The 24,244-nt window shown below is 51.0% G+C and overlaps 1 protein-coding gene across 1 annotated transcript in view; it reads left to right on the forward strand.

Annotated features, from left to right (window-relative positions):
• The first annotated feature begins 13,264 nt into the window (after positions 1-13,264).
• LOC142254402 (lon protease homolog 2, peroxisomal-like) overlaps positions 13,265-24,244 on the forward strand; it is a 25,573-nt gene continuing 14,593 nt past the window's right edge. The window contains exons 1-6 of the mRNA XM_075325443.1: positions 13,265-13,552; positions 18,211-18,445; positions 18,539-18,670; positions 19,764-19,886; positions 20,084-20,259; positions 20,332-20,426. Coding sequence (XP_075181558.1) covers positions 13,320-13,552; positions 18,211-18,445; positions 18,539-18,670; positions 19,764-19,886; positions 20,084-20,259; positions 20,332-20,426 — 994 coding nt within the window. The 5' untranslated portion in view covers positions 13,265-13,319. The remainder of the gene's footprint in view (positions 13,553-18,210; positions 18,446-18,538; positions 18,671-19,763; positions 19,887-20,083; positions 20,260-20,331; positions 20,427-24,244) is intronic.

Consider the following 24,244-nt stretch of genomic DNA (forward strand, 5'->3'; position numbering starts at 1 on the left):
GCTCTCCTCTCCCTGCAGCTATCCTCTCCCTGCACCTCTCCTCTCCCTGCACCTCTCCTCTCCCTGCCCCTCCCCTCTCCCTGCAGCTCTCCTCTCCCTGCCCCTCCCCTCTCCCTGCCCCTCTCCTCTCCCTGCAGCTTTCCTCTCCCTGCACCTCTCCTCTCCCTGCAGCTCTCTTCTCCCTGCACCTCTCCTCTCCCTGCACCTCTCCTCTCCCTGCACCTCTCTTCTCCCTGCACCTCTCCTCTCCCTGCACCTCTCCTCTCTCTGCACCTCTCCTCTCCCTGCACCTCTCCTCTCCCTGCACCTCTCCTCTCCCTGCACCTCTCCTCTCCCTGCACCTCTCCTCTCCCTGCACCTCTCCTCTCCCTGCACCTCTCCTCTCCCTGCACCTCTCCTCTCCCTGCACCTCTCCTCTCTCTGCACCTCTCCTCTCTCTGCACCTCTCCTCTCTCTGCACCTCTCCTCTCCCTGCACCTCTCCTCTCCCTGCACCTCTCCTCTCCCTGCACCTCTCCTCTCCCTGCAGCTCTCCTCTCCCTGCAGCTCCCTTTTCCCTGCAGCTCTCCTCTCCCTGCAGCTCTCCTCTTCCTGCAGCTCTCCCCTCCCTGCAGCTCTCTTCTCCCTACACCTCTCCTCACCCTGTAGCTGTCTACTCCCTGCAGCTCCCCTCTCCCTGCACCTCTCCTCTTCCTTCACTTCTCCCTGCCCCTCTCCTCTCCCTGCAGCTCCCCTCTCCCTGCACCTCTCTTCTCCCTGCACCTCTATTCTCCCTACAGCTCTCCTCTCCCTACAGCTCTCCTCTCCCTACAGCTCTCCCCTCCCTGCAGCTCTCCCCTCCCTGCAGCTCATTTCTCCCTGCAGCTCTCCTCTCCCTACAGCTCATTTCTCCCTGCAGCTCTCCTCTCCCTGCAGCTCTCCTCTCCCTACAGCTCTCCCCTCCCTGCACCTCTCCTCTTCCTTCACCTCTCCCTGCCCCTCCCCTCTCCCTGCAGCTCCCCTCTCCCTGCACCTCTCTTCTCCCTGCACCTCTCTTCTCCCTGCAGCTCTCCTCTCCCTACAGCTCTCCCCTCCCTGCAGCTCTCCCCTCCCTGCAGCTCAATTCTCCCTGCAGCTCTCCTCTCCCTGCAGCTCATTTCTCCCTGCAGCTCTCCCCTCCCTGCAGCTCTCCTCTCCCTGCAGCTCTCCTCTCCCTGCAGCTCTCCTCTCCCTGCACCTCTCCTCTCCCTGCACCTCTCCTCTCCCTGCAGCTCTCCTCTCTCTGCAGCTCTCCTCTCCCTGCAGCTCTCCTCTCCCTGCAGCTCTCCTCTCCCTGCAGCTCTCCTCTCCCTGCAGCTATCCTCTCCCTGCACCTCTCCTCTCCCTGCAGCTATCCTCTCCCTGCAGCTATCCTCTCCCTGCAGCTCTCCCCTCCCTGCAGCTCTCCTCTCCCTGCAGCTCTCCTCTCCCTGCAGCTCTCCTCTCCCTGCAGCTCTCCTCTCCCTGCAGCTCTCCCCTCCCTGCAGCTCTCCTCTCCAAGCAGCTCTCCTCTCCCTGCAGCTCTCTTCTCCCTGAAGCTCTCCTCTCCCTGCAGCTCTCCTCTCCCTGCAGCTCTCCTCTCTCTGCAGCTCTCCTCTCCCTGCAGCTCATTTCTCCCTGCAGCTCTCCTCTCCCTGCAGCTCTCCCCTCCCTGCAGCTCTCCCCTCCCTGCAGCTCTCCTCTCCCTGGAGCTCTCCTCTCTCTGCAGCTCTCCTCTCCCTGCAGCTCATTTCTCCCTGCAGCTCTCCTCTCCCTGCAGCTCTCCCCTCCCTGCAGCTCTCCCCTCCCTGCAGCTCTCCTCTCCCTGCAGCTCTCCTCTCCCTGCAGGGGCAGGGGGTAATAGCTGTTATTGCTACAGGATATGTCTTCTAAAAAAATTACAGCAGAGAGAGCTGGGTATAATGTATGTTTGCGTTGGAAGGCCTGTGTATAGGCTCATGTGTTACAGTGTGTCCTATGTGTGTAAATAATGTATCACAGTATGTATGTGTCTGTGTGTGTGTGTGTGTGTGTCTGTGTGTATGTGTATGTGTGTGTGTGTGTCTGTGTGTATGTGTGCGTGTGTGTGTGTGTGTGTGTGTGTGTGTGTGTGTCTCTGTGTGTGTGTGTATGTATGTATGTGTGTGTGTGTGTGTGTGTGTGTGTGTGTGTGTGTGTGTGTGTGTGTGTGTGTGTATGTGCAGGTGTTACTGTAGCAATCTATGTCTGTGCTGCATAATCTGTAAGAAAAAATGCAGAATTCTCCGACACGTGTATTGCCTTAGACCATGGTTAATATTAACAAGAGGTTACCGCAGCCCCCACACTGTAAACATTACTGGGGTCACAGCTCAGAGACCCCCAACAATACAAAGGAACCATCACAAAAAAAGCTGTTACTATTTGTGTCATATTCCCAAGATATACATTTTTCCAATAATATTACTGCCTTATGATGGTAATAAAGCCGCTATCCTCTATAGACACAGGCGGCTTCTGGAAGGATCTCATAAACCTTAGTAAATAACAAAACCCCTCCAGCCTTGTAGCTGCCTGACAAGTGATAGGGCGTCAGACGATCCCACCCCAAATTACCAAACAGCAGATTGTAGCAGAACGACAGCGTATGAGATCTCCGGCCCGGTCCCAAGAGCTTTCATTCACAAGTACAGAAATGAAAACACAAAAAACATATTGATGGAAATGAAGATCTGAATTCCTTTCACATGATGATTGACAGGAGGAGCAATGGAGGCCAGAGAGAAAAGGAGGAAGGAAGCTAGAAATACTGTATAAATCTGTATGTAGTGAGCTCCCTCTAGTGGTGACTGCATAAATCTGTATGTAGTGAGCTCCCTCTAGTGGTGTCTGTATAAATCTGTATGTAGTGAGCTCCCCCTAGTGGTGACTGTAAAAATCTGTATGTAGTGAGCTCCCTCTAGTGGTGTCTGTATAAATCTGTATATAGTGAGTTCCCTCTAGTGGTGGCTGTATAAATCTGTATGTAGTGAGCTCCCTCTAGTGGTGGCTGTATAAATCTGTATATAGTGAGCTCCCTCTAGTGGTGGCTGTATAAATCTGTATGTAGTGAGCTCCCTCTAGTGGTGGCTGTATAATCTGTATGTAGTGAGCTCCCTCTAGTGGTGGCTGTATAAATCTGTATGTAGTGAGCTCCCTCTAGTGGTGGCTGTATAAATCTGTATGTAGTGAGTTCCCTCTAGTGGTGACTGTATAAATCTGTATGTAGTGAGCTCCCCCTAGTGGTGACTGCATAAATCTGTATGTAGTGAGCTCCTCCTAGTGGTGGCTGTATAAATCTGTATATAGGGCGCTCCCTCTAGTGGTGGATGTATAAATCTGTATGTAGTGAGCTCCCTCTAGTGGTGGCTGTATAAATCTGTATGTAGTGAGCTCCCCCTAGTGGTGGCTGTATAAATCTGAATGTAGTGACCTCCCTCTAGTGGTGACTGTATAAATCTGTATGTAGTGACCTCCCTCGGTGGCTGTATAAATCTGTATGTAGTGAGCTCCCTCTAGTGGTGGCTGTATAAATCTGTATGTAGTGAACTCCCTCTAGTGGTGACTGTATAAATCTGAATGTAGTGACCTCCCTCTAGTGGTGACTGTATAAATCTGTATGTAGTGACCTCCCTCGGTGGCTGTATAAATCTGTATGTAGTGAGCTCCCTCTAGTGGTGACTGTATAAATCTGTATGTAGTGAGCTCCCTCTAGTGGTGGCTGTATAAATCTGTATGTTGTGTGCTCCCTCTAGTGGTGGCTGTATAAATCTGTATGTAGTGATCTCCCTCTAGTGGTGACTGTATAAATCTGTATATACTGTGCTCCCTCTAGTGGTGGCTGTATAAATCTGTATGTAGTGAGCTCCCTCTAGTGGTAACTGTATAAATCTGTATGTACTGTGCTCCCTCTAGTGGTGGCTGTATAAATCTGTATGTAGTGTGCTCCCTCTAGTGGTGGCTGTATAAATCTGTATGTAGTGAGCTCCCTCTAGTGGTGGCTGTATAATCTGTATGTAGTGAGCTCCCTCTAGTAGTGGCTGTATAAATCTGTATGTAGTGAGCTCCCTCTAGTGGTGGCTGTATAAATGTGTGTGTAGTGAGCTCCCTCTAGTGGTGACTGTATAAATCTGTATGTAGTGAGCTCCCTCTAGTGGTGGCTGTATAAATCTGTATGTAGTGAGCTCCTCCTAGTGGTGGCTGTATAAATCTGTATGCAGTGAGCTCCCTCTAGTAATGGCTGTATAAATCTGTATGTAGTGAGCTCCCCCTAGTGGTGGCTGTATAAATCTGTATGTAGTGACCTCCCTCGGTGGCTGTATAAATCTGTATGTAGTGAGTTCCCTCTAGTGGTAACTGTATAAATCTGTATGTAGTGAGCTCCCTCTAGTGGTGGCTGTATAAATCTGTATGTAGTGAGCTCCCTCTAGTGGTGACTGTATAAATCTGTATGTAGTGAGCTCCCTCTAGTGGTGGCTGTATAAATCTGTATGTAGTGAGCTCCCTCTAGTGGTGGCTGTATAAATCTGTATGCAGTGAGCTCCCTCTAGTAATGGCTGTATAAATCTGTATGTAGTGAGCTCCCTCTAGTGGTGACTGTATAAATCTGTATGTAGTGAGCTCCCCCTAGTGGCGGCTGTATAAATCTGTATGTAGTGAGCTCCCTCTAGTGGTGACTGTATAAATCTGTATGTAGTGAGCTCCCTCTAGTGGTGACTGTATAAATCTGTATGTAGTGAGCTCCCCCTAGTGGTGGCTGCATAAATCTGTATGTAGTGAGCTCCCTCTAGTGGTGGGTGTATAAATCTGTATGTAGTGAGCTCCTCCTAGTGGTGATTATATAAATCTGTATGTAGTGAGCTCCCTCTAGTGGTGGCTGTATAAATCTGTATGTAGTGAGCTCCCTCTAGTGTTGGCTGTATAAATCTGCATGTAGTGAGCTCCTCCTAGTGGTGGCTGTATAAATCTGTATGTAGTGAGCTCCCCCTAGTGGTGGCTGTATAAATCTGTATGTAGTGTGCTCCCTCTAGTGGTGGCTGTATAAATCTATATGTAGTGAGCTCCCTCTAGTGGTGGCTGTATAAATCTGTATGTAGTGAGCTCCCCCTAGTGGTGGCTGTTTAAATCTGTATGTAGTGAGCTCCCCCTAGTGGTGGCTGTATAAATCTGAATGTAGTGACCTCCCTCTAGTGGTGACTGTATAAATCTGTATGTAGTGAGCTCCCTCTAGTGGTGGCTGTATAAATCTGTATGTAGTGAGCTCCCTCTAGTGGTGGCTGTATAAATCTGTATGTAGTGAACTCCCTCTAGTGGTGACTGTATAAATCTGAATGTAGTGACCTCCCTCTAGTGGTGACTGTATAAATCTGTATGTAGTGACCTCCCTCGGTGGCTGTATAAATCTGTATGTAGTGAGCTCCCTCTAGTGGTGACTGTATAAATCTGTATGTAGTGAGCTCCCTCTAGTGGTGGCTGTATAAATCTGTATGTTGTGTGCTCCCTCTAGTGGTGGCTGTATAAATCTGTATGTAGTGATCTCCCTCTAGTGGTGACTGTATAAATCTGTATATACTGTGCTCCCTCTAGTGGTGGCTGTATAAATCTGTATGTAGTGAGCTCCCTCTAGTGGTAACTGTATAAATCTGTATGTACTGTGCTCCCTCTAGTGGTGGCTGTATAAATCTGTATGTAGTGTGCTCCCTCTAGTGGTGGCTGTATAAATCTGTATGTAGTGAGCTCCCTCTAGTGGTGGCTGTATAATCTGTATGTAGTGAGCTCCCTCTAGTAGTGGCTGTATAAATCTGTATGTAGTGAGCTCCCTCTAGTGGTGGCTGTATAAATGTGTGTGTAGTGAGCTCCCTCTAGTGGTGACTGTATAAATCTGTATGTAGTGAGCTCCCTCTAGTGGTGGCTGTATAAATCTGTATGTAGTGAGCTCCTCCTAGTGGTGGCTGTATAAATCTGTATGCAGTGAGCTCCCTCTAGTAATGGCTGTATAAATCTGTATGTAGTGAGCTCCCCCTAGTGGTGGCTGTATAAATCTGTATGTAGTGACCTCCCTCGGTGACTGTATAAATCTGTATGTAGTGAGCTCCCTCTAGTGGTAACTGTATAAATCTGTATGTAGTGAGCTCCCTCTAGTGGTGGCTGTATAAATCTGTATGTAGTGAGCTCCCTCTAGTGGTGACTGTATAAATCTGTATGTAGTGAGCTCCCTCTAGTGGTGGCTGTATAAATCTGTATGTAGTGAGCTCCCTCTAGTGGTGGCTGTATAAATCTGTATGCAGTGAGCTCCATCTAGTAATGGCTGTATAAATCTGTATGTAGTGAGCTCCCTCTAGTGGTGACTGTATAAATCTGTATGAAGTGAGCTCCCCCTAGTGGCGGCTGTATAAATCTGTATGTAGTGAGCTCCCTCTAGTGGTGACTGTATAAATCTGTATGTAGTGAGCTCCCTCTAGTGGTGACTGTATAAATCTGTATGTAGTGAGCTCCCCCTAGTGGTGGCTGCATAAATCTGTATGTAGTGAGCTCCCTCTAGTGGTGGGTGTATAAATCTGTATGTAGTGAGCTCCTCCTAGTGGTGATTATATAAATCTGTATGTAGTGAGCTCCCTCTAGTGGTGGCTGTATAAATCTGTATGTAGTGAGCTCCCTCTAGTGTTGGCTGTATAAATCTGCATGTAGTGAGCTCCTCCTAGTGGTGGCTGTATAAATCTGTATGTAGTGAGCTCCCCCTAGTGGTGGCTGTATAAATCTGTATGTAGTGTGCTCCCTCTAGTGGTGGCTGTATAAATCTATATGTAGTGAGCTCCCTCTAGTGGTGGCTGTATAAATCTGTATGTAGTGAGCTCCCCCTAGTGGTGGCTGTTTAAATCTGTATGTAGTGAGCTCCCTCTAGTGGTGACTGTATAAATCTGTATATAGTGAGCTCCCTCTAGTGGTAACTGTATAAATCTGTATGTAGTGAGCTCCCTCTAGTGGTGTCTGTATAATCAGTATGTAGTGAGCTCCCTCTAGTGGTGACTGTATAAATCTGTATATAGTGAGCTCCCTCTAGTGGTGACTGTATAAATCTGTATGTAGTGAGCTCCCTCTAGTGGTGTCTGTATAATCAGTATGAAGTTAGCTCCCTCTAGTGGTGACTGTATAAATCTGTATGCAGTGAGCTCCCTCTAGTAGTGGCTGTATAAATCTGTATGTAGTGAGCTCCCTCTAGTGGTGACTGTATAAATCTGCAGGTAGTGAGCTCATCCTAGTGGTGGCTGTATAAATCTGTATGTAGTGAGCTCCCTCTAGTGGTGGCTGTATAAATCTGTATGTAGTGAGCTCCCTCTAGTGGTGGCTGTATAAATCTGTATGTAGTGAGCTCCCTCTAGTGGTGGCTGTATAAATCTGTATGTAGTGAGCTCCTCCTAGTGGTGGCTGTATAAATCTGTATGTAGTGAGCTCCCTCTAGTGGTGGCTGTATAAATCTGTATGTAGTGAGCTCCCTCTAGTGGTGGCTGTATAAATCTGTATGTAGTGAGCTCCCTCTAGTGGTGGCTGTATAAATCTGTATGTAGTGAGCTCCCTCTAGTGGTGGCTGTATAAATCTGTATGTAGTGAGCTGATCCTAGTGGTGGCTGTATAATCTGTATGTAGTGAGCTCCCTCTAGTGGTGGCTGTATAAATCTGTATGTAGTGAGCTCCCTCTAGTGGTGACTGTATAAATCTGTATATAGTGAGCTCCTCCTAGTGGTGGCTGTATAAATCTGTATGTAGTGAGCTCCTCCTAGTGGTGGCTGTATAAATCTGTATGTAGTGAGCTCCCTCTGGTGGTGACTGTATAAATCTGTATGTAGTGAGCTCCCTCTAGTGGTGGCTGTATAACTCTGTATGTAGAGAGCTCCCTCTAGTGGTGGCTGTATAAATCTGTATGTAGTGAGCTCCCTCTAGTGGTGACTGTATAAATCTGTATGTAGTGAGCTCCCTCTAGTGGTGACTGTATAAATCTGTATGTAGTGAGCTCCCTCTAGTGGTGGCTGTATAAATCTGTATGTAGTGAGCTCCCTCTAGTGGTGACTGTATAAATCTGTATGTAGTGAGCTCCCTCTAGTGGTGACTGTATAAATCTGTATGCAGTGATCTCCCTCTAGTGGTGGGTGTATAAATCTGTATGTAGTGAGCTCCCTCTAGTGGTGGCTGTATAAATCTGTATGTAGTGAGCTCCTCCTAGTGGTGGCTGTATAAATCTGTATGTAGTGAGCTCCCTCTAGTGGTGACTGTATAAATCTGTATGTAGTGAGCTCCCTCTAGTGGTGGTTGTATAAATCTGTATGTAGTGAGCTCCTCCTAGTGGTGGCTGTATAAATCTGTATGTAGTGAGCTCCCTCTAGTGGTGGCTGTATAAATCTGTATGTAGTGATCTCCCTCTAGTGGTGGCTGTATAAATCTGTATATAGTGAGCTCCTCCTAGTGGTGGCTGTATAAATCTGTATATAGTGAGCTCCTCCTAGTGGTGGCTGTATAAATCTGTATGTAGTGAGCTCCCTCTAGTGGTGGCTGTATAAATCTGTATGTAGTGAGCTCCCTCTAGTGGTGGCTGTATAAATCTGTATGTAGTGAGCTCCCTCTAGTGGTGACTGTATAAATCTGTATGTAGTGAGCTCCCTCTAGTGGTGGCTGTATAAATCTGTATGTAGTGAGCTCCCTCTAGTGGTGGCTGTATAAATCTGTATGTAGTGAGCTCCCTCTAGTGGTGGCTGTATAAATCTGTATGTAGTGATCTCCCTCTAGTGGTGGCTGTATAAATCTGTATGTAGTGAGCTCCCTCTAGTGGGGGCTGTATAAATCTGTATGTAGTGAGCTCCCCCTAGTGGTGACTGTATAAATCTGTATGTAGTGAGCTCCCTCTAGTGGGGGCTGTATAAATCTGTATGTAGTGAGCTCCCTCTAGTGGTGGCTGTATAAATCTGTATGTAGTGAGCTCCCTCTAGTGGTGACTGTATAAATCTGTATGTAGTGAGCTCCCTCTAGTGGTGGCTGTATAAATCTGTATGTAGTGAGCTCCCTCTAGTGGTGACTGTATAAATCTGTATGTAGTGAGCTCCCTCTAGTGGTGGCTGTATAAATCTGTATGTAGTGAGCTCCCTCTAGTGGTGGCTGTATAAATCTGTATGTAGTGAGCTCCCTCTAGTGGTGACTGTATAAATCTGTATGTAGTGAGCTCCCTCTAGTGGTGGCTGTATAAATCTGTATGTAGTGAGCTCCCTCTAGTGGTGGCTGTATAAATCTGTATGTAGTGAGCTCCCTCTAGTGGTGGCTGTATAAATCTGTATGTAGTGAGCTCCCTCTAGTGGTGACTGTATAAATCTGTATGTAGTGAGCTCCCTCTAGTGGTGGCTGTATGAATCTGTATGTAGTGAGCTCCCTCTAGTGGTGGCTGTATAAATCTGTATGTAGTGAGCTCCCTCTAGTGGTGACTGTATAAATCTGTATGTAGTGAGCTCCCTCTAGTGGTGGCTGTATAAATCTGTATGTAGTGAGCTCCCTCTAGTGGTGGCTGTATAAATCTGTATGTAGTGAGCTCCCTCTAGTGGTGACTGTATAAATCTGTATGTAGTGAGCTCCCTCTAGTGGTGACTGTATAAATCTGTATGTAGTGAGCTCCCTCTAGTGGTGGCTGTATAAATCTGTATGTAGTAAGCTCCCTCTAGTGGTGGCTGTATAATCTGTATGTAGTGAGCTCCCTCTAGTGGTGGCTGTATAAATCTGTATGTAGTGAGCTCCCTCTAGTGGTGACTGTATAAATCTGTATGTAGTGAGCTCCCTCTAGTGGTGGCTGTATAATCTGTATGTAGTGAGCTCCCTCTAGTGGTGGGTGTATAAATCTGTATGTAGTGAGCTTCCTCTAGTGGTGGCTGTATAATCTGTATGTAGTGAGCTCCCTCTAGTGGTGGCTGTATAAATCTGTATGTAGTGAGCTCCCTCTAGTGGAGGCTGTATAAATCTGTATGTAGTGAGCTCCCTCTAGTGGTGACTGTATAAATCTGTATGTAGTGAGCTCCCTCTAGTGGAGGCTGTATAAATCTGTATGTAGTGAGCTCCCTCTAGTGGTGGCTGTATAATCTGTATGTAGTGAGCTCCCTCTAGTGGTGGGTGTATAATCTGTATGTAGTGAGCTCCCTCTAGTGGTGGGTGTATAAATCTGTATGTAATGAGCTCCCCCTAGTGGTGGTTTATTGGCACCAGAATTTTGGACGGATTTGCTCCTTAGTGGTCTTTTTTTCGCACTTTGCTGCCTCGGTTTCTTGGCACAGATCAGAAGATAAGATGGGAGAAAGATCAGCGGCTCTCAGGAGTCTTCATCAGTGAAATATTGATTTTAGGCTGAAGTGTGACCCACAGCGGTGCGGGGAGGGGGCGGCGCGGCTTCTTATGCTGCACATGATCTCGGCTCGGGCACTTGACGCGGTGGATTTTCATCGGTTTGGTGATGGTCTGCAGCTCGCCATCGTCCTCTGTACCTCTAATGGCCACAGCTGCGTCTTCTGAGACTTCTTGGAGATCCACTTTATCAGTAAGTGATTACAGCGCGGCGTCGGTGACGTAACAAGCGGAGCTTCAGCGAGCGTGATCATCCGCGGCTCAAGAGACTCTTCATCTGATGCTGATTGCCGCTGACGCTCGTCATCTCCCATCAGATATATATTGGGTGGGGGCCTCATCAGGAGAATCAGCCCACATTCACATGGAGGTCCTCCAGAGGGAAACGTGTCAGAAAACGCTTCATTTTTGGAGAAGTTTTTTGTTTCCTGACGAGTTTTGGAAGAGTTTATTTTTCTTTTTGTTCCTCGTCTGCATCACAGATCCCAAAACTCCTCAAGAAACCAAAAATGTTCCAAAACTTCTCCAAAATCATCCTCAAAAGCTCAAAACTCCTTAAAAACTTGGCGATTCTGCTCTGAAAATGGAAAAGTCCAAACAAGCACATATACAGCCAAGATGGAACATTTCCTTGAAGAAGTTTCCACTAGAAAAATCGTTGTTTTCGACAGTTGGAAAAAAATGTGACTCACCTGAAAACCCGAAAACTCTTCCAAAACCTCCGCCCCAAAAACTGTTGCTGAAGCAGTGTTAGCTAGAAAAACTCACGATTTTTGGGGGAAAAAAAATCAGCGCAAGAATATCCCCAGGTTGTGTGCACAGGGAGGCATTTTGCAGAGTTTTTGTAGCAGAAACTCCAAGTTTTTGAGAAGTATTTGGAGTGTTTCAGCTCAGTTTCTGCTCCAAAACTGGCTAAAAAAAAAAGTTTCTTAGGCTATGTGCACATACTGCAGATTTGGTGCAGAAATGTTCTGCACTTTCTGGCAGAAAAACGCCTCTGGTTTGGTGTGTTTTTTGTTTGTGAAGTCAATGGCTGGAAGAGCTAAAAAACGCAGGAAAAAACATCCTCAATAATTGACATGCTGCAGATTGATCCTGCATCAAAATCTGCACCAAATCTGCAAGGAAAAAAACGCAACGTTGGCACAGAAAGCTCATGGACTTTGCTGGCTTCAGGAGAGACATGCACATTTTGGTGCAGATTTTGAAAAAAAAACCTCAGCGTGTGCAGAAGGCGTGAAGCAGCATGTCAATTGTTGGGCCTTTTTTTTTTAGCCTTTCCAACTATTGAATTCATTAAAAAAAACGCACACAAAAAATGCACCTTGTAGCTGAAAAAGGCACCAAAAAATGCACCGAAATTGCACCAAAAACATAGGCTGATTTTGGGGTGTTTTCAGCAACCGGGTGCGTTTTTTGGCCACAAGGTTCGTTTTCTGGTGCGTTTTTCAGCCACAAGGTGCGTTTTTCAGCCACAAGGTGCATTTTTCAGCCACAAGGTACATTTTTTGGCCACAAGGTGTGTTTTTGGTGCGTTTTTCGGACACAAGGTGTGTTGTTTGGTGTTTTTCAGCCACAAGGTGCGTTTTTTTGGCCAAAAGCTGCGTTTTTGGTGCATTTTTCAGCCACAAGGTGCATTTTTTGGCCACAAGGTGTGTTTTTTGTGTGTTTTTCGGCCAAAAGGTGCGTTTTTTGGTGTGTTTTTCAGCCACAAGGTGCGGTTTTCGGACACAAGGTGCGGTTTTGGTGTTTTTCAGCCACAAGGTGTGTTTTTAGGACACAAGGTGTGTTTTTGGTGTGTTTTTCAGCCACCAGGTGCGTTTTTTGTGCATTTTCCAGCCACAAGGTGCGTTTTTTTGGCCACAAGGTGCGGATTTTTGGCCACAAGGTGCAGTTGTGATATATTTTTCAGCCACAAGGAGCAGTTTTTCGTGCGTTTTTCAGGCACAAGGTGTGTTTTTTGGCCACAAGGTGCACTTTTTGGGGCGTTTTTCAGGCACAAAGTGCGTTTTTAGTACATCTTTTGGCCACAAGATGCGATTTTTGGCCACACATACCCTTAAAAAACATCCTTTAAAAACTCCCCAATAAGCGGTGTTTTCTGAAGCATTTGCCACTTTAAAAACTCATTATTTTTGACAGCATAAAATAAACCCCCCTCCATGTTCGTGTCCTGTATCCTGGCGGCACAGTATATCACTGCAGTATATGTTACCATGGCGACACGTCCACCTCACCTCTGTAAGTGGCCTGTAGATGCCCTCGTGTGTTATGCGGATCGGGCGATTATCGTGAGAGTAGATTTTCTATATTTTAACCCCTGATTTTGGTTCGTTCCGGGCGCCACACTCTCCATTTTCAGTTCTTACTTGTTTTTTTTATTTTAGCATTAGTTTTCCTATTTTTTTTCAGGGTTTTTTTCAGCCAGACTCAGAGACGCACCGCTTAGACGCTGCGGCCAATGTTCACTGCAGCATCTGAAGGGTTAAGCGCCCTGGATCAGAGTTGTGACGTCACGGCAGCGCGCCGGCTCTCACCATTAATGCTGGGTACACTCAGAAACAAAACAAAAATTCCTTGCATTCATAATATGGCGGCATTTTACCTCAAAACACACTTTTTTCATGTAATGCACCAGTCAATCGGCCATGCTGGCATCTGTAGTCCCCCAGTTATTGACATATCTGGTGTATTTGGTTGCTGGGTCACTTACTGTGCACTTTTTGGGATCATTCCTGTCAGACTCATGCAGGGTCACGATTTGGCGTCATTTCCTGATTTTTCCTGGGGCTGCAGTTCTCTCTATAACCACTAGGTGTCAGCACGCTGTTACGCGTCACCGTGCGAGGTGTGAGGCTTTTTGGTCGCTCTCCGCTCGCCGTACTTGTAGTCCGGATCTTGCCCTTTGCCCGCAGTCGCCTCTTGTCACCGCGGATCATGGCCACCAGCGGCTCCATCCAGATCCCCCGCCGCCTGCCGCTGCTGCTCACCCGGGACGGCGTGCTGCTGCCGGGCTCCAGCATGCGGTGCAGCGTGGACACCCCCGGGAACGTGGAGCTGGTGCGGAGCCGCCTCCTGCGCGGAACCTCCCTGAAGAGCACGATCATCGGGGTCATCCCCAACACCAGGGACCCGGCCACCGACAGCGAGCAGCTGCCCGCCCTGCACAGGTGCGGGGTCCAGAGGGGCAGAGATCAGCAGCTGCACATGAGGAAGGGATTGTCTGCAGCTGTACAGGAGGAGAGGGGGGATTGTCTGCAGCTGTACAGGAGGAGGGGGGGGATTGTCTGCAGCTGTACAGGAGGAGGGGGGGGATTGTCTGCAGCTGTACAGGAGGAGAGGGGGGATTGTCTGCAGCTGTACAGGAGGAGGGGGGGGGATTGTCTGCAGCTGTACAGGAGGAGGGGGGGATTGTCTGCAGCTGTACAGGAGGAGGGGGGGTTGTCTGCAGTCGGCAGCTGTACAGGAGGAGGGGGGGGATTGTCTGCCGCTGTACAGGAGGAGGAGGGGGGGGGGGATTGTCTGCCGCTGTACAGGAGGGGGGGGGGGGTTGTCTGCAGTCGGCAGCTGTACATAACCTCTCCATACCCGCTCTACATGATGATGCATTGTACCCCCATATCTCCCCTGTGTGCTGATATTTTGTGCCCCCCCCACCTCCTCTATGTGATGATACTTTGTATCTGCAGCCTTTGGACTGTTATGTGGTTACATTCATCCGGGGGAGGTGACGGTCGCACAATCGCTGAATGTTCTGGAACTTTGTACAATGTTTTTCCAGGAGATAATTGTGCAGTGAGATGACGGATGGGCCGCAGATACCGATCAGATTATCGCTCGGCTGCTGATATCCTATTAGTGCTCTGTCGCTCAGGTGCTGATATCCGGTTATGGGTCGCTCGGGCGCTGATGTCCGGTTATGGGTCGCTCGGGCGCTGATGTCCGGTTATGGGTCGCTCGGGCGCTGATGTCCGGTTATGGGTCGCTCGGGCGCTGATGTCCGGTTATGGGTCGCTCGGGTGCTGATATCCGGTTATGGGTCGCTCGGGCGCTGATGTCCGGTTATGGGTCGCTCGGGCGCTGATGTCCGGTTATGGGTCGCTCGGGCGCTGATGTCCGGTTATGGGTCGCTCGGGCGCTGATGTCCGGTTATGGGTCGCTCGGGCGCTGATGTCCGGTTATGGGTCGCTCGGGCGCTGATGTCCGGTTATGGGTCGCTCGGGCGCTGATGTCCGGTTATGGGTCGCTCGGGCGCTGATGTCCGGTTATGGGTCGCTCGGGCGCTGATGTCCGGTTATGGGTCGCTCGGGCGCTGATGTCCGGTTATGGGTCGCTCGGGCGCTGATGTCCGGTTATGGGTCGCTCGGGCGCTGATGTCCGGTTATGGGTCGCTCGGGCGCTGATGTCCGGTTATGGGTCGCTCGGGCGCTGATGTCCGGTTATGGGTCGCTCGGGCGCTGATGTCCGGTTATGGGTCGCTCGGGCGCTGATGTCCGGTTATGGGTCGCTCGGGCGCTGATGTCCGGTTATGGGTCGCTCGGGCGCTGATGTCCGGTTATGGGTCGCTCGGGCGCTGATGTCCGGTTATGGGTCGCTCGGGCGCTGATGTCCGGTTATGGGTCGCTCGGGCGCTGATATCCGGTTATGGGTCGCTCGGGCGCTGATATCCGGTTATGGGTCGCTCGGGCGCTGATATCCGGTTATGGGTCGCTCGGGTGCTGATATCCGGTTATGGGTCGCTCGGGTGCTGATATCCGGTTATGGGTCGCTCGGGTGCTGATATCCGGTTATGGGTCGCTCGGGTGCTGATATCCGGTTATGGGTCGCTCGGGTGCTGATATCCGGTTATGGGTCGCTCGGGTGCTGATATCCGGTTATGGGTCGCTCGGGTGCTGATATCCGGTTATGGGTCGCTCGGGTGCTGATATCCGGTTATGGGTCGCTCGGGTGCTGATATCCGGTTATGGGTCGCTCGGGTGCTGATATCCGGTTATGGGTCGCTCGGGTGCTGATATCCGGTTATGGGTCGCTCGGGTGCTGATATCCGGTTATGGGTCGCTCGGGTGCTGATATCCGGTTATGGGTCGCTCGGGTGCTGATATCCGGTTATGGGTCGCTCGGGTGCTGATATCCGGTTACGGGTCGCTCGGGTGCTGATATCCGGTTACGGGTCGCTCGGGTGCTGATATCCGGTTACGGGTCGCTCGGGTGCTGATATCCGGTTACGGGTCGCTCGGGTGCTGATATCCGGTTACGGGTCGCTCGGGTGCTGATATCCGGTTACGGGTCGCTCGGGTGCTGATATCCGGTTACGGGTCGCTCGGGTGCTGATATCCGGTTACGGGTCGCTCGGGTGCTGATATCCGGTTATGGGTCGCTCGGGTGCTGATATCCGGTTATGGGTCGCTCGGGTGCTGATATCCGGTTATGGGTCGCTCGGGTGCTGATATCCGGTTATGGGTCGCTCGGGTGCTGATATCCGGTTATGGGTCGCTCGGGTGCTGATATCCGGTTATGGGTCGCTCGGGTGCTGATATCCGGTTATGGGTCGCTCGGGTGCTGATATCCGGTTATGGGTCGCTCGGGTGCTGATATCCGGTTATGGGTCGCTCGGGTGCTGATATCCGGTTATGGGTCGCTCGGGTGCTGATATCCGGTTACGGGTCGCTCGGGTGCTGATATCCGGTTACGGGTCGCTCGGGTGCTGATATCCGGTTACGGGTCGCTCGGGTGCTGATATCCGGTTACGGGTCGCTCGGGTGCTGATATCCGGTTACGGGTCGCTCGGGTGCTGATATCCGGTTACGGGTCGCTCGGGTGCTGATATCCGGTTACGGGTCGCTCGGGTGCTGATATCCGGTTATGGGTCGCTCGGGTGCTGATATCCGGTTATGGGTCGCTCGGGTGCTGATATCCGGTTATGGGTCGCTCGGGTGCTGATATCCGGTTATGGGTCGCTCGGGTGCTGATATCCGGTTATGGGTCGCTCGGGTGCTGATATCCGGTTATGGGTCGCTCGGGTGCTGATATCCGGTTATGGGTCGCTCGGGTGCTGATATCCGGTTACGGGTCGCTCGGGTGCTGATATCCGGTTACGGGTCGCTCGGGTGCTGATATCCGGTTACGGGTCGCTCGGGTGCTGATATCCGGTTACGGGTCGCTCGGGTGCTGATATCCGGTTACGGGTCGCTCGGGTGCTGATATCCGGTTACGGGTCGCTCGGGTGCTGATATCCGGTTACGGGTCGCTCGGGTGCTGATATCCGGTTACGGGTCGCTCGGGTGCTGATATCCGGTTACGGGTCGCTCGGGTGCTGATATCCGGTTACGGGTCGCTCGGGTGCTGATATCCGGTTACGGGTCGCTCGGGTGCTGATGTCCGGTTACGGGTCGCTCGGGTGCTGATGTCCGGTTACGGGTCGCTCGGGTGCTGATGTCCGGTTACGGGTCGCTCGGGTGCTGATGTCCGGTTACGGGTCGCTCGGGTGCTGATGTCCGGTTACGGGTCGCTCGGGTGCTGGTGTCCGGTTACGGGTCGCTCGGGTGCTGGTGTCCGGTTACGGGTCGCTCGGGTGCTGGTGTCCGGTTACTGGTCGCTCGGGTGCTGGTGTCCGGTTACTGGTCGCTCGGGTGCTGGTGTCCGGTTACGGGTCGCTCGGGTGCTGGTGTCCGGTTACGGGTCGCTCGGGTGCTGGTGTCCGGTTACGGGTCGCTCGGGTGCTGGTGTCCGGTTACGGGTCGCTCGGGTGCTGGTGTCCGGTTACGGGTCGCTCGGGTGCTGGTGTCCGGTTACGGGTCGCTCGGGTGCTGGTGTCCGGTTACGGGTCGCTCGGGTGCTGGTGTCCGGTTACGGGTCGCTCGGGTGCTGGTGTCCGGTTACGGGTCGCTCGGGTGCTGGTGTCCGGTTACGGGTCGCTCGGGTGCTGGTGTCCGGTTACGGGTCGCTCGGGTGCTGGTGTCCGGTTACGGGTCGCTCGGGTGCTGGTGTCCGGTTACGGGTCGCTCGGGTGCTGGTGTCCGGTTACGGGTCGCTCGGGTGCTGGTGTCCGGTTACGGGTCGCTCGGGTGCTGGTGTCCGGTTACGGGTCGCTCGGGTGCTGGTGTCCGGTTACGGGTCGCTCGGGTGCTGGTGTCCGGTTACGGGTCGCTCGGGTGCTGGTGTCCGGTTACGGGTCGCTCGGGTGCTGGTGTCCGGTTGTCGGGCGCTGGTGTCCGGTTGTCGGTCGCTCGGGCGCTGGTGTCCGGTTGTCGGTCGCTCGGGCGCTGGTGTCCGGTTGTCGGTCGCTCGGGCGCTGGTGTCCGGTTGTCGGTCGCTCGGGCGCTGGTGTCCGGTTGTCGGTCGCTCGGGCGCTGGTGTCCGGTTGTCGGGCGCTGGTGTCCGGTTGTCGGGCGCTGGTGTCCGGTTGTCGGGCGCTGGTGTCCGGTTGTCGGGCGCTGGTGTCCGGTTGTCGGGCGCTGGTGTCCGGTTGTCGGGCGGCCGGGCGCTGGTGTCCGGTTGTCGGGCGGCCGGGCGCTGGTGTCCGGTTGTCGGGCGGCCGGGCGCTGGTGTCCGGTTGTCGGGCGGCCGGGCGCTGGTGTCCGGTTGTCGGGCGGCCGGGCGCTGGTGTCCGGTTGTCGGGCGGCCGGGCGCTGGTGTCCGGTTGTCGGGCGGCCGGGCGCTGGTGTCCGGTTGTCGGCCGGCCGGGCGCTGGTGTCCGGTTGTCGGCCGGCCGGGCGCTGGTGTCCGGTTACGGGTCGGTCGGGTGCTGATATCCGGTTATCCTGCCGTTTTTCTGTTACCAGATGTCGGATTCCCCCAGACATTTACCGTTACCCCCCCTTTCTCGCAGGATCGGGACCGCCGCTTTGGCCGTGCAGGTGGTTGGCAGTAACTGGCCGAAGCCGCACTACACCCTGCTGGTGACGGGCCTGTGCCGCTTCCAGGTGGTGGCGGTGCTGAAGGAGCGGCCGTACCCGGTGGCCGAGGTGGAGCAGCTGGACCGGCTGGAGGAGCTGAGCGGTAAAGCCGAGCTGAAGGAGGCGCTGGGCGAGCTGTCCGAGCAGTTCTACAAGTACGCGGTGCAGGTGGGTGACGGGGGGGGACTGCGGGGGACGGGGAGGACCCAGCTTTCCCGGGATCGGACAGGATCCTGACTCTCCCATGATCTTCCCCTGCAGCTGGTGGACATGTTGGACGGTTCGGTGCCGGCCGTCAGCAAACTGAAGAGGCTGCTGAACAGTGTGCCCCGAGAGTTCCTGCCGGACGTGCTGACCTCCATCATCCGGACCAGCAACGAGGAGAAGCTGCAGGTCAGGAGCGCCCCCCGCAGGACACCGCCCGCATGTGCAGGATGGGGGCAATGCACACCAATGAGGCTACGATGCAGCAAAGCTCAGCCTGCAACACTGCGGCAAAAACTGTGGCCAGTCGGGGATCACAGTGAGCTAACTATAGGCCAGTCGGGGAGCACAATGAGCTAACTATAGGCCAGTCAGAGAGCACAATGAGCTAACTATAGGCCAGTCAGAGAGCACAATGAGCTAACTATAGGCCAGTCAGAGAGCACAATGAGCTAACTATAGGCCAGTCAGAGAGCACAATGAGCTAACTATAGGCCAGTCAGTGAGCACAATGAGCTAACTATAGGCCAGTCAGTGAGCACAATGAGCTAACTATAGGCCAGTCAGTGAGCACAATGAGCTAACTATAGGCCAGTCAGTGAGCACAATGAGCTAACTATAGGCCAGTCAGTGAGCACAATGAGCTAACTATAGGCCAGTCAGGGAGCACAATGAGCTAACTATAGGCCAGTCAGGGAGCACAATGAGCTAACTATAGGCCAGTCAGGGAGCACAATGAGCTAACTATAGGCCAGTCAGGGAGCACAATGAGCTAACTATAGGCCAGTCAGGGAGCACAATGAGCTAACTATAGGCCAGTCAGGGAGCACAATGAGCTAACTATAGGCCAGTCAGGGAGCACAATGAGCTAACTATAGGCCAGTCAGGGAGCACAATGAGCTAACTATAGGCCAGTCAGGGAGCTCCTCCAGTTTCTAACTCTTATGTCTTTCCCAACTGAGCAGGATGAAACATCCGCTCTCCTTCAATGTCTGTCTTAATAAATCTGATGAGAGGAGCTCACAAAAGACAGATAAAAAGTTTTACAAACCCATCAGAACGAGCCGAGCTCACTGACAGAGGCTCAGTTGACTCATTCTGCAGCCAGCAATTAGCAGTGGAGCAAAGAGCCAAATGGTGCAACATTTTTAATGAAATCCAGTTGCAGAATACTTTTTGGGGCCCCAAGTACAGCCCTGGAAGGGGATAAAGTGCACCCGTGATAAAGTGCACCCGTCCATCATCGCAGATGTAATAACGTTTCTCCACTTTTCTTTTCCAGATTCTTGATGCTGTTGAACTGGAAGAAAGATTTAAAGTGACCATCCCCCTCCTGCTGCGTCAGATCGAAGGGTTAAAACTGCTCCACAAAACAAGAAACCCCAAACTGGACGATGAGAAAAGGGTGAGTAATGCGGGAGGCTGGCGAAACGTCTGAACCGACACATTGTAACAGAGAGGCCGGCGGAACGTCCGCACCGACACATTGTAACAGAGAGGCCGGCGGAACCTCTGCACCGATACATGGTAACAGAGAGGCCGGTGAGGGGGAGAGGATTGCACTCACCCCCCACCCCCCCCCGCTCCCTCCATTATCCTCAGATTGTTGCAATCCGTCCTCTGAGGAAGCTCGGGGGAGGAGCAGGGAGACCGTACCCCCTGGAGAGCACGGACGACGATGACGAGGAGTCAGACGACATCATCTTATTGGAGAAGAAAATCAGATCCTGCAGCATGCCCGAGCCTGCCCTGAAGGTGTGCACCAAGGAGCTGAAGAGGTGAGACTCCTCCGATACCCCCCCTCCCCCCATCAATTACCGGGTATTATATACAGTATTATCGCCCACCAGGCTGAAGAAAATGCCGCAATCCATGCCGGAGTACGCGCTGACCAGAAACTACCTGGAGCTGATGGCTGAGCTGCCCTGGAGCAAAAGCAGCAGAGGTGAGAAACAGTGTCTGACTGCCCCTATATACCAGAGTATAACCGCTATAATACCGCCCCTATATACCAGAGTATAACCGCTATAATACCGCCCCTATATACCAGAGTATAACCGCTATAATACCGCCCCTATATACCAGAGTATAACCGCTATAATACCGCCCCTATATACCAGAGTATAACCGCTATAATACCGCCCCTATATACCAGAGTATAACTACTATAATACCGTCCCTATGTACAAGAATATAAATACTATAATACTGCCCCCTATGTACAAGAATATAACTACTATAATACTGCCCCCTATGTACAAGAATATAACTACTATAATACTGCCCCCTATGTACAAGAATATAACTACTATAATACTGCCCCCTATGTACAAGAATATAACTGCTATAATACTGCCCCTATATACAAGAATATAACTACTATAATACTGCCCCCTATATACAAGAATATAACTACTATAATACTGCCCCTATATACAAGAATATAACTACTATAATACTGCCCCCTATATACAAGAATATAACTACTATAATACAGCCCCCTATGTACAAGAATATAACTACTATAATACTTCCCCCTATGTACAAGAATATAACTACTATAATACTGCCCCCTATGTACAAGAATATAACTACTATAATACTGCCCCCTATGTACAAGAATATAACTACTATAATACTGCCCCCTATATACAAGAATATAACTACTATAATACTGCTCCCTATGTACAAGAATATAACTACTATAATACTGCCCCCTATATACAAGAATATAACTACTATAATACTGCCCCCTATGTACAAGAATATAACTACTATAATACTGCCCCCTATATACAAGAATATAACTACTATAATACAGCCCCCTATGTACAAGAATATAACTACTATAATACTTCCCCCTATGTACAAGAATATAACTACTATAATACTGCCCCCTATGTACAAGAATATAACTACTATAATACTGCCCCCTATGTACAAGAATATAACTACTATAATACTGCCCCCCTATATACAAGAATATAACTACTATAATACTGCCCCTATGTACAAGAATATAACTACTATAATACTGCCCCTATGTACAAGAATATAACTACTATAATACTGCCCCCTATATACAAGAATATAACTACTATAATACTGCCCCTATATACAAGAATATAACTACTATAATACTGCCCCCTATGTACAAGAATATAACTACTATAATACTTCCCCCTATGTACAAGAATATAACTACTATAATACTGCCCCCTATGTACAAGAATATAACTACTATAATACTGCCCCTATGTACAAGAATATAACTACTATAATACTGCCCCTATGTACAAGAATATAACTACTATAATACTGCCCCCTATATACAAGAATATAACTACTATAATACTGCCCCTATATACAAGAATATAACTACTATAATACTGCCCCCTATGTACAAGAATATAACTACTATAATACTGCCCCCTATGTACAAGTATATATCTACTATAATACTGCCCCCTATGTATAAGAATATAACGGCTATAATACCGCCCCTATACTGTATATTTATGGCTTCCTCTGTTCTGTGTGTTTGGCAGCCGCTCTGCTGTTATCATGGGTCTGTGTTGTGTAGCTTCTTCCCACGCTCGCTGTCAGGTGACGGTTGTTTTTCTGTGCACCATGTGGAGTATTATTTGTCATTTTTCTTGCTCGGGGTTAATGGTCTTCGTCTTCTCGCTGTGTTTGTACAATCCGCTCCCCGTGACTATGAGCCGACTCTGCAGACTTTCTGCCCTTGTTATCTGGTGTCAGCAGTCGCAGCAGCTGTTATTTTAGGACTGGATCCAAGGCTGGCAGCGGTGCTGCGCGGCGCGAACCTGCACTGATACCGCGTCCTCTTCCCGTGGGAACGCCGCAAGGCGTTGAATGCAGACGCACAGTCACCTGCATCAGGCTGAACATAGTGCGCTGCTTCAATTAAAGGGGCAGTCACACTATAAAAGCGGGGGGATCTGTCCTCTGTTTATTTTTGTGGTGCCCCCTACAATGATTATTTCCACTAATATTGTGTCATTTTCACACCCAGATATTATTTTTCTCGGATTTTTTTATGCTGCAGTATCAGTGACTCACCAGCAGGTGGCAGCGGTGCACTGGTGTAGTCTCATTACATAAGCTGTTTACTGGCCGCTCCGCACAACAATCTCCAAATTTCCAGCCCCCCTCCGCTCTCTCCGGGCCAGACACTCAGTTTATGGGATATTGGGGGGGGGGTTTAAGACTTTTGCATGTTTTTTTTTTTTTTTTTTTTTTTTTTTCAATTTCTTCTTTCTTTGCCCTCGTTGTGCAGGGCAGACGTTGCGTGCAGCATTGTGCATTGTTACTGTCGCCCCCCCGCCTCCTCCAGATTCCTGGGCTGGTTGGAGCCGTAGGAGGATCACAAGTCAGGGGTCTATGTTTAGATTGGGAAGCGAGCGGCCATGGCCGGGCACCGCAGAGACAATGTCACACTTCACTTTTTTTTTTATTCATTTACTAAACTGAACGTTGCGTTTTCTGAATATAAAATAAGATTTCACACAAACGGAATTAATATCTCGTCATCTGGTCCCAACAAGTCACGTGCGTGCAGAAGTGTGTGAATCTCACAATAATACGGCCATTAGGGGGCGCCAATTTATTGTTAGATCGATTACTGACTGCTGACACAAGTATTTGCCCCCTGCGCCTGCACAGTTTGGGGATATTTGTGCCCCCTTCCTTTTATCTTCCGGGCCCATGTATAAAGTATTCACTCCCTTCTCCTGGACAGTGTGGGGGGGGATATTTTTGCCCTCCTTAATCTTATGGGTTTTTGTATAAACTATTGCCTCCCCCCCCCCCCCCCTGTTTTACATAGTTTGAGGATATTTGTGCCTCCCTTCCCTTTATCTTCTGAGCCCTTATATAAAGTATTCACTCCCTTCTCCTTCACAGTGTGGGGACATTTGTGCCCCTCTCACCCCCGTTATCTTTTGCCCGTTTTTCAAGTTACTGTAGAGCAGAGCTGCGAGCCCTCCCGCTTTCCCTCCTCCGTCCCGCTTTCCCTCCTCCGTCCCGCTTTCCCTCCTCCGTCCCGCTTTCCCTCCTCCGTCCCGCTTTCCCTCCTCCGTCCCGCTTTCCCTCCTCCGTCCCGCTTTCCCTCCTCCGTCCCGCTTTCCCTCCTCCGTCCCGCTTTCCCTCCTCCGTCCCGCTTTCCCTCCTCCGTCCCGCTTTCCCTCCTCCGTCCCGCTTTCCCTCCTCCGTCCCGCTTTCCCTCCTCCGTCCCGCTTTCCCTCCCTCCGTCCCGCTTTCCCTCCCTCCGTCCCGCTTTCCCTCCCTCCGTCCCGCTTTCCCTCCCTCCGTCCCGCTTTCCCTCCCTCCGTCCCGCTTTCCCTCCCTCCGTCCCGCTTTCCCTCCCTCCGTCCCGCTTTCCCTCCCTCCGTCCCGCTTTCCCTCCCTCCGTCCCGCTTTCCCTCCCTCCGTCCCGCTTTCCCTCCCTCCGTCCCGCTTTCCCTCCCTCCGTCCCGCTTTCCCTCCCTCCGTCCCGCTTTCCCTCCCCCCCCGTCCCGCTTTCCCTCCCCCCCCGTCCCGCTTTCCCTCCCCCCCCGTCCCGCTTTCCCTCCCCCCCCCGTCCCGCTTTCCCTCCCCCCCGTCCCGCTTTCCCTCCCCCCCGTCCCGCTTTCCCTCCCCCCCCCGTCCCGCTTTCCCCTCCCCCCCCCCGTCCCGCTTTCCCTCCCCCCCCGTCCCGCTTTCCCTCCCCCCCCGTCCCGCTTTCCCTCCCCCCCCGTCCCG

The sequence above is a fragment of the Anomaloglossus baeobatrachus genome, chromosome 10 (genome assembly GCF_048569485.1).
Source record: "Anomaloglossus baeobatrachus isolate aAnoBae1 chromosome 10, aAnoBae1.hap1, whole genome shotgun sequence".
Taxonomy (NCBI): Eukaryota; Metazoa; Chordata; class Amphibia; order Anura; family Aromobatidae; genus Anomaloglossus; species Anomaloglossus baeobatrachus.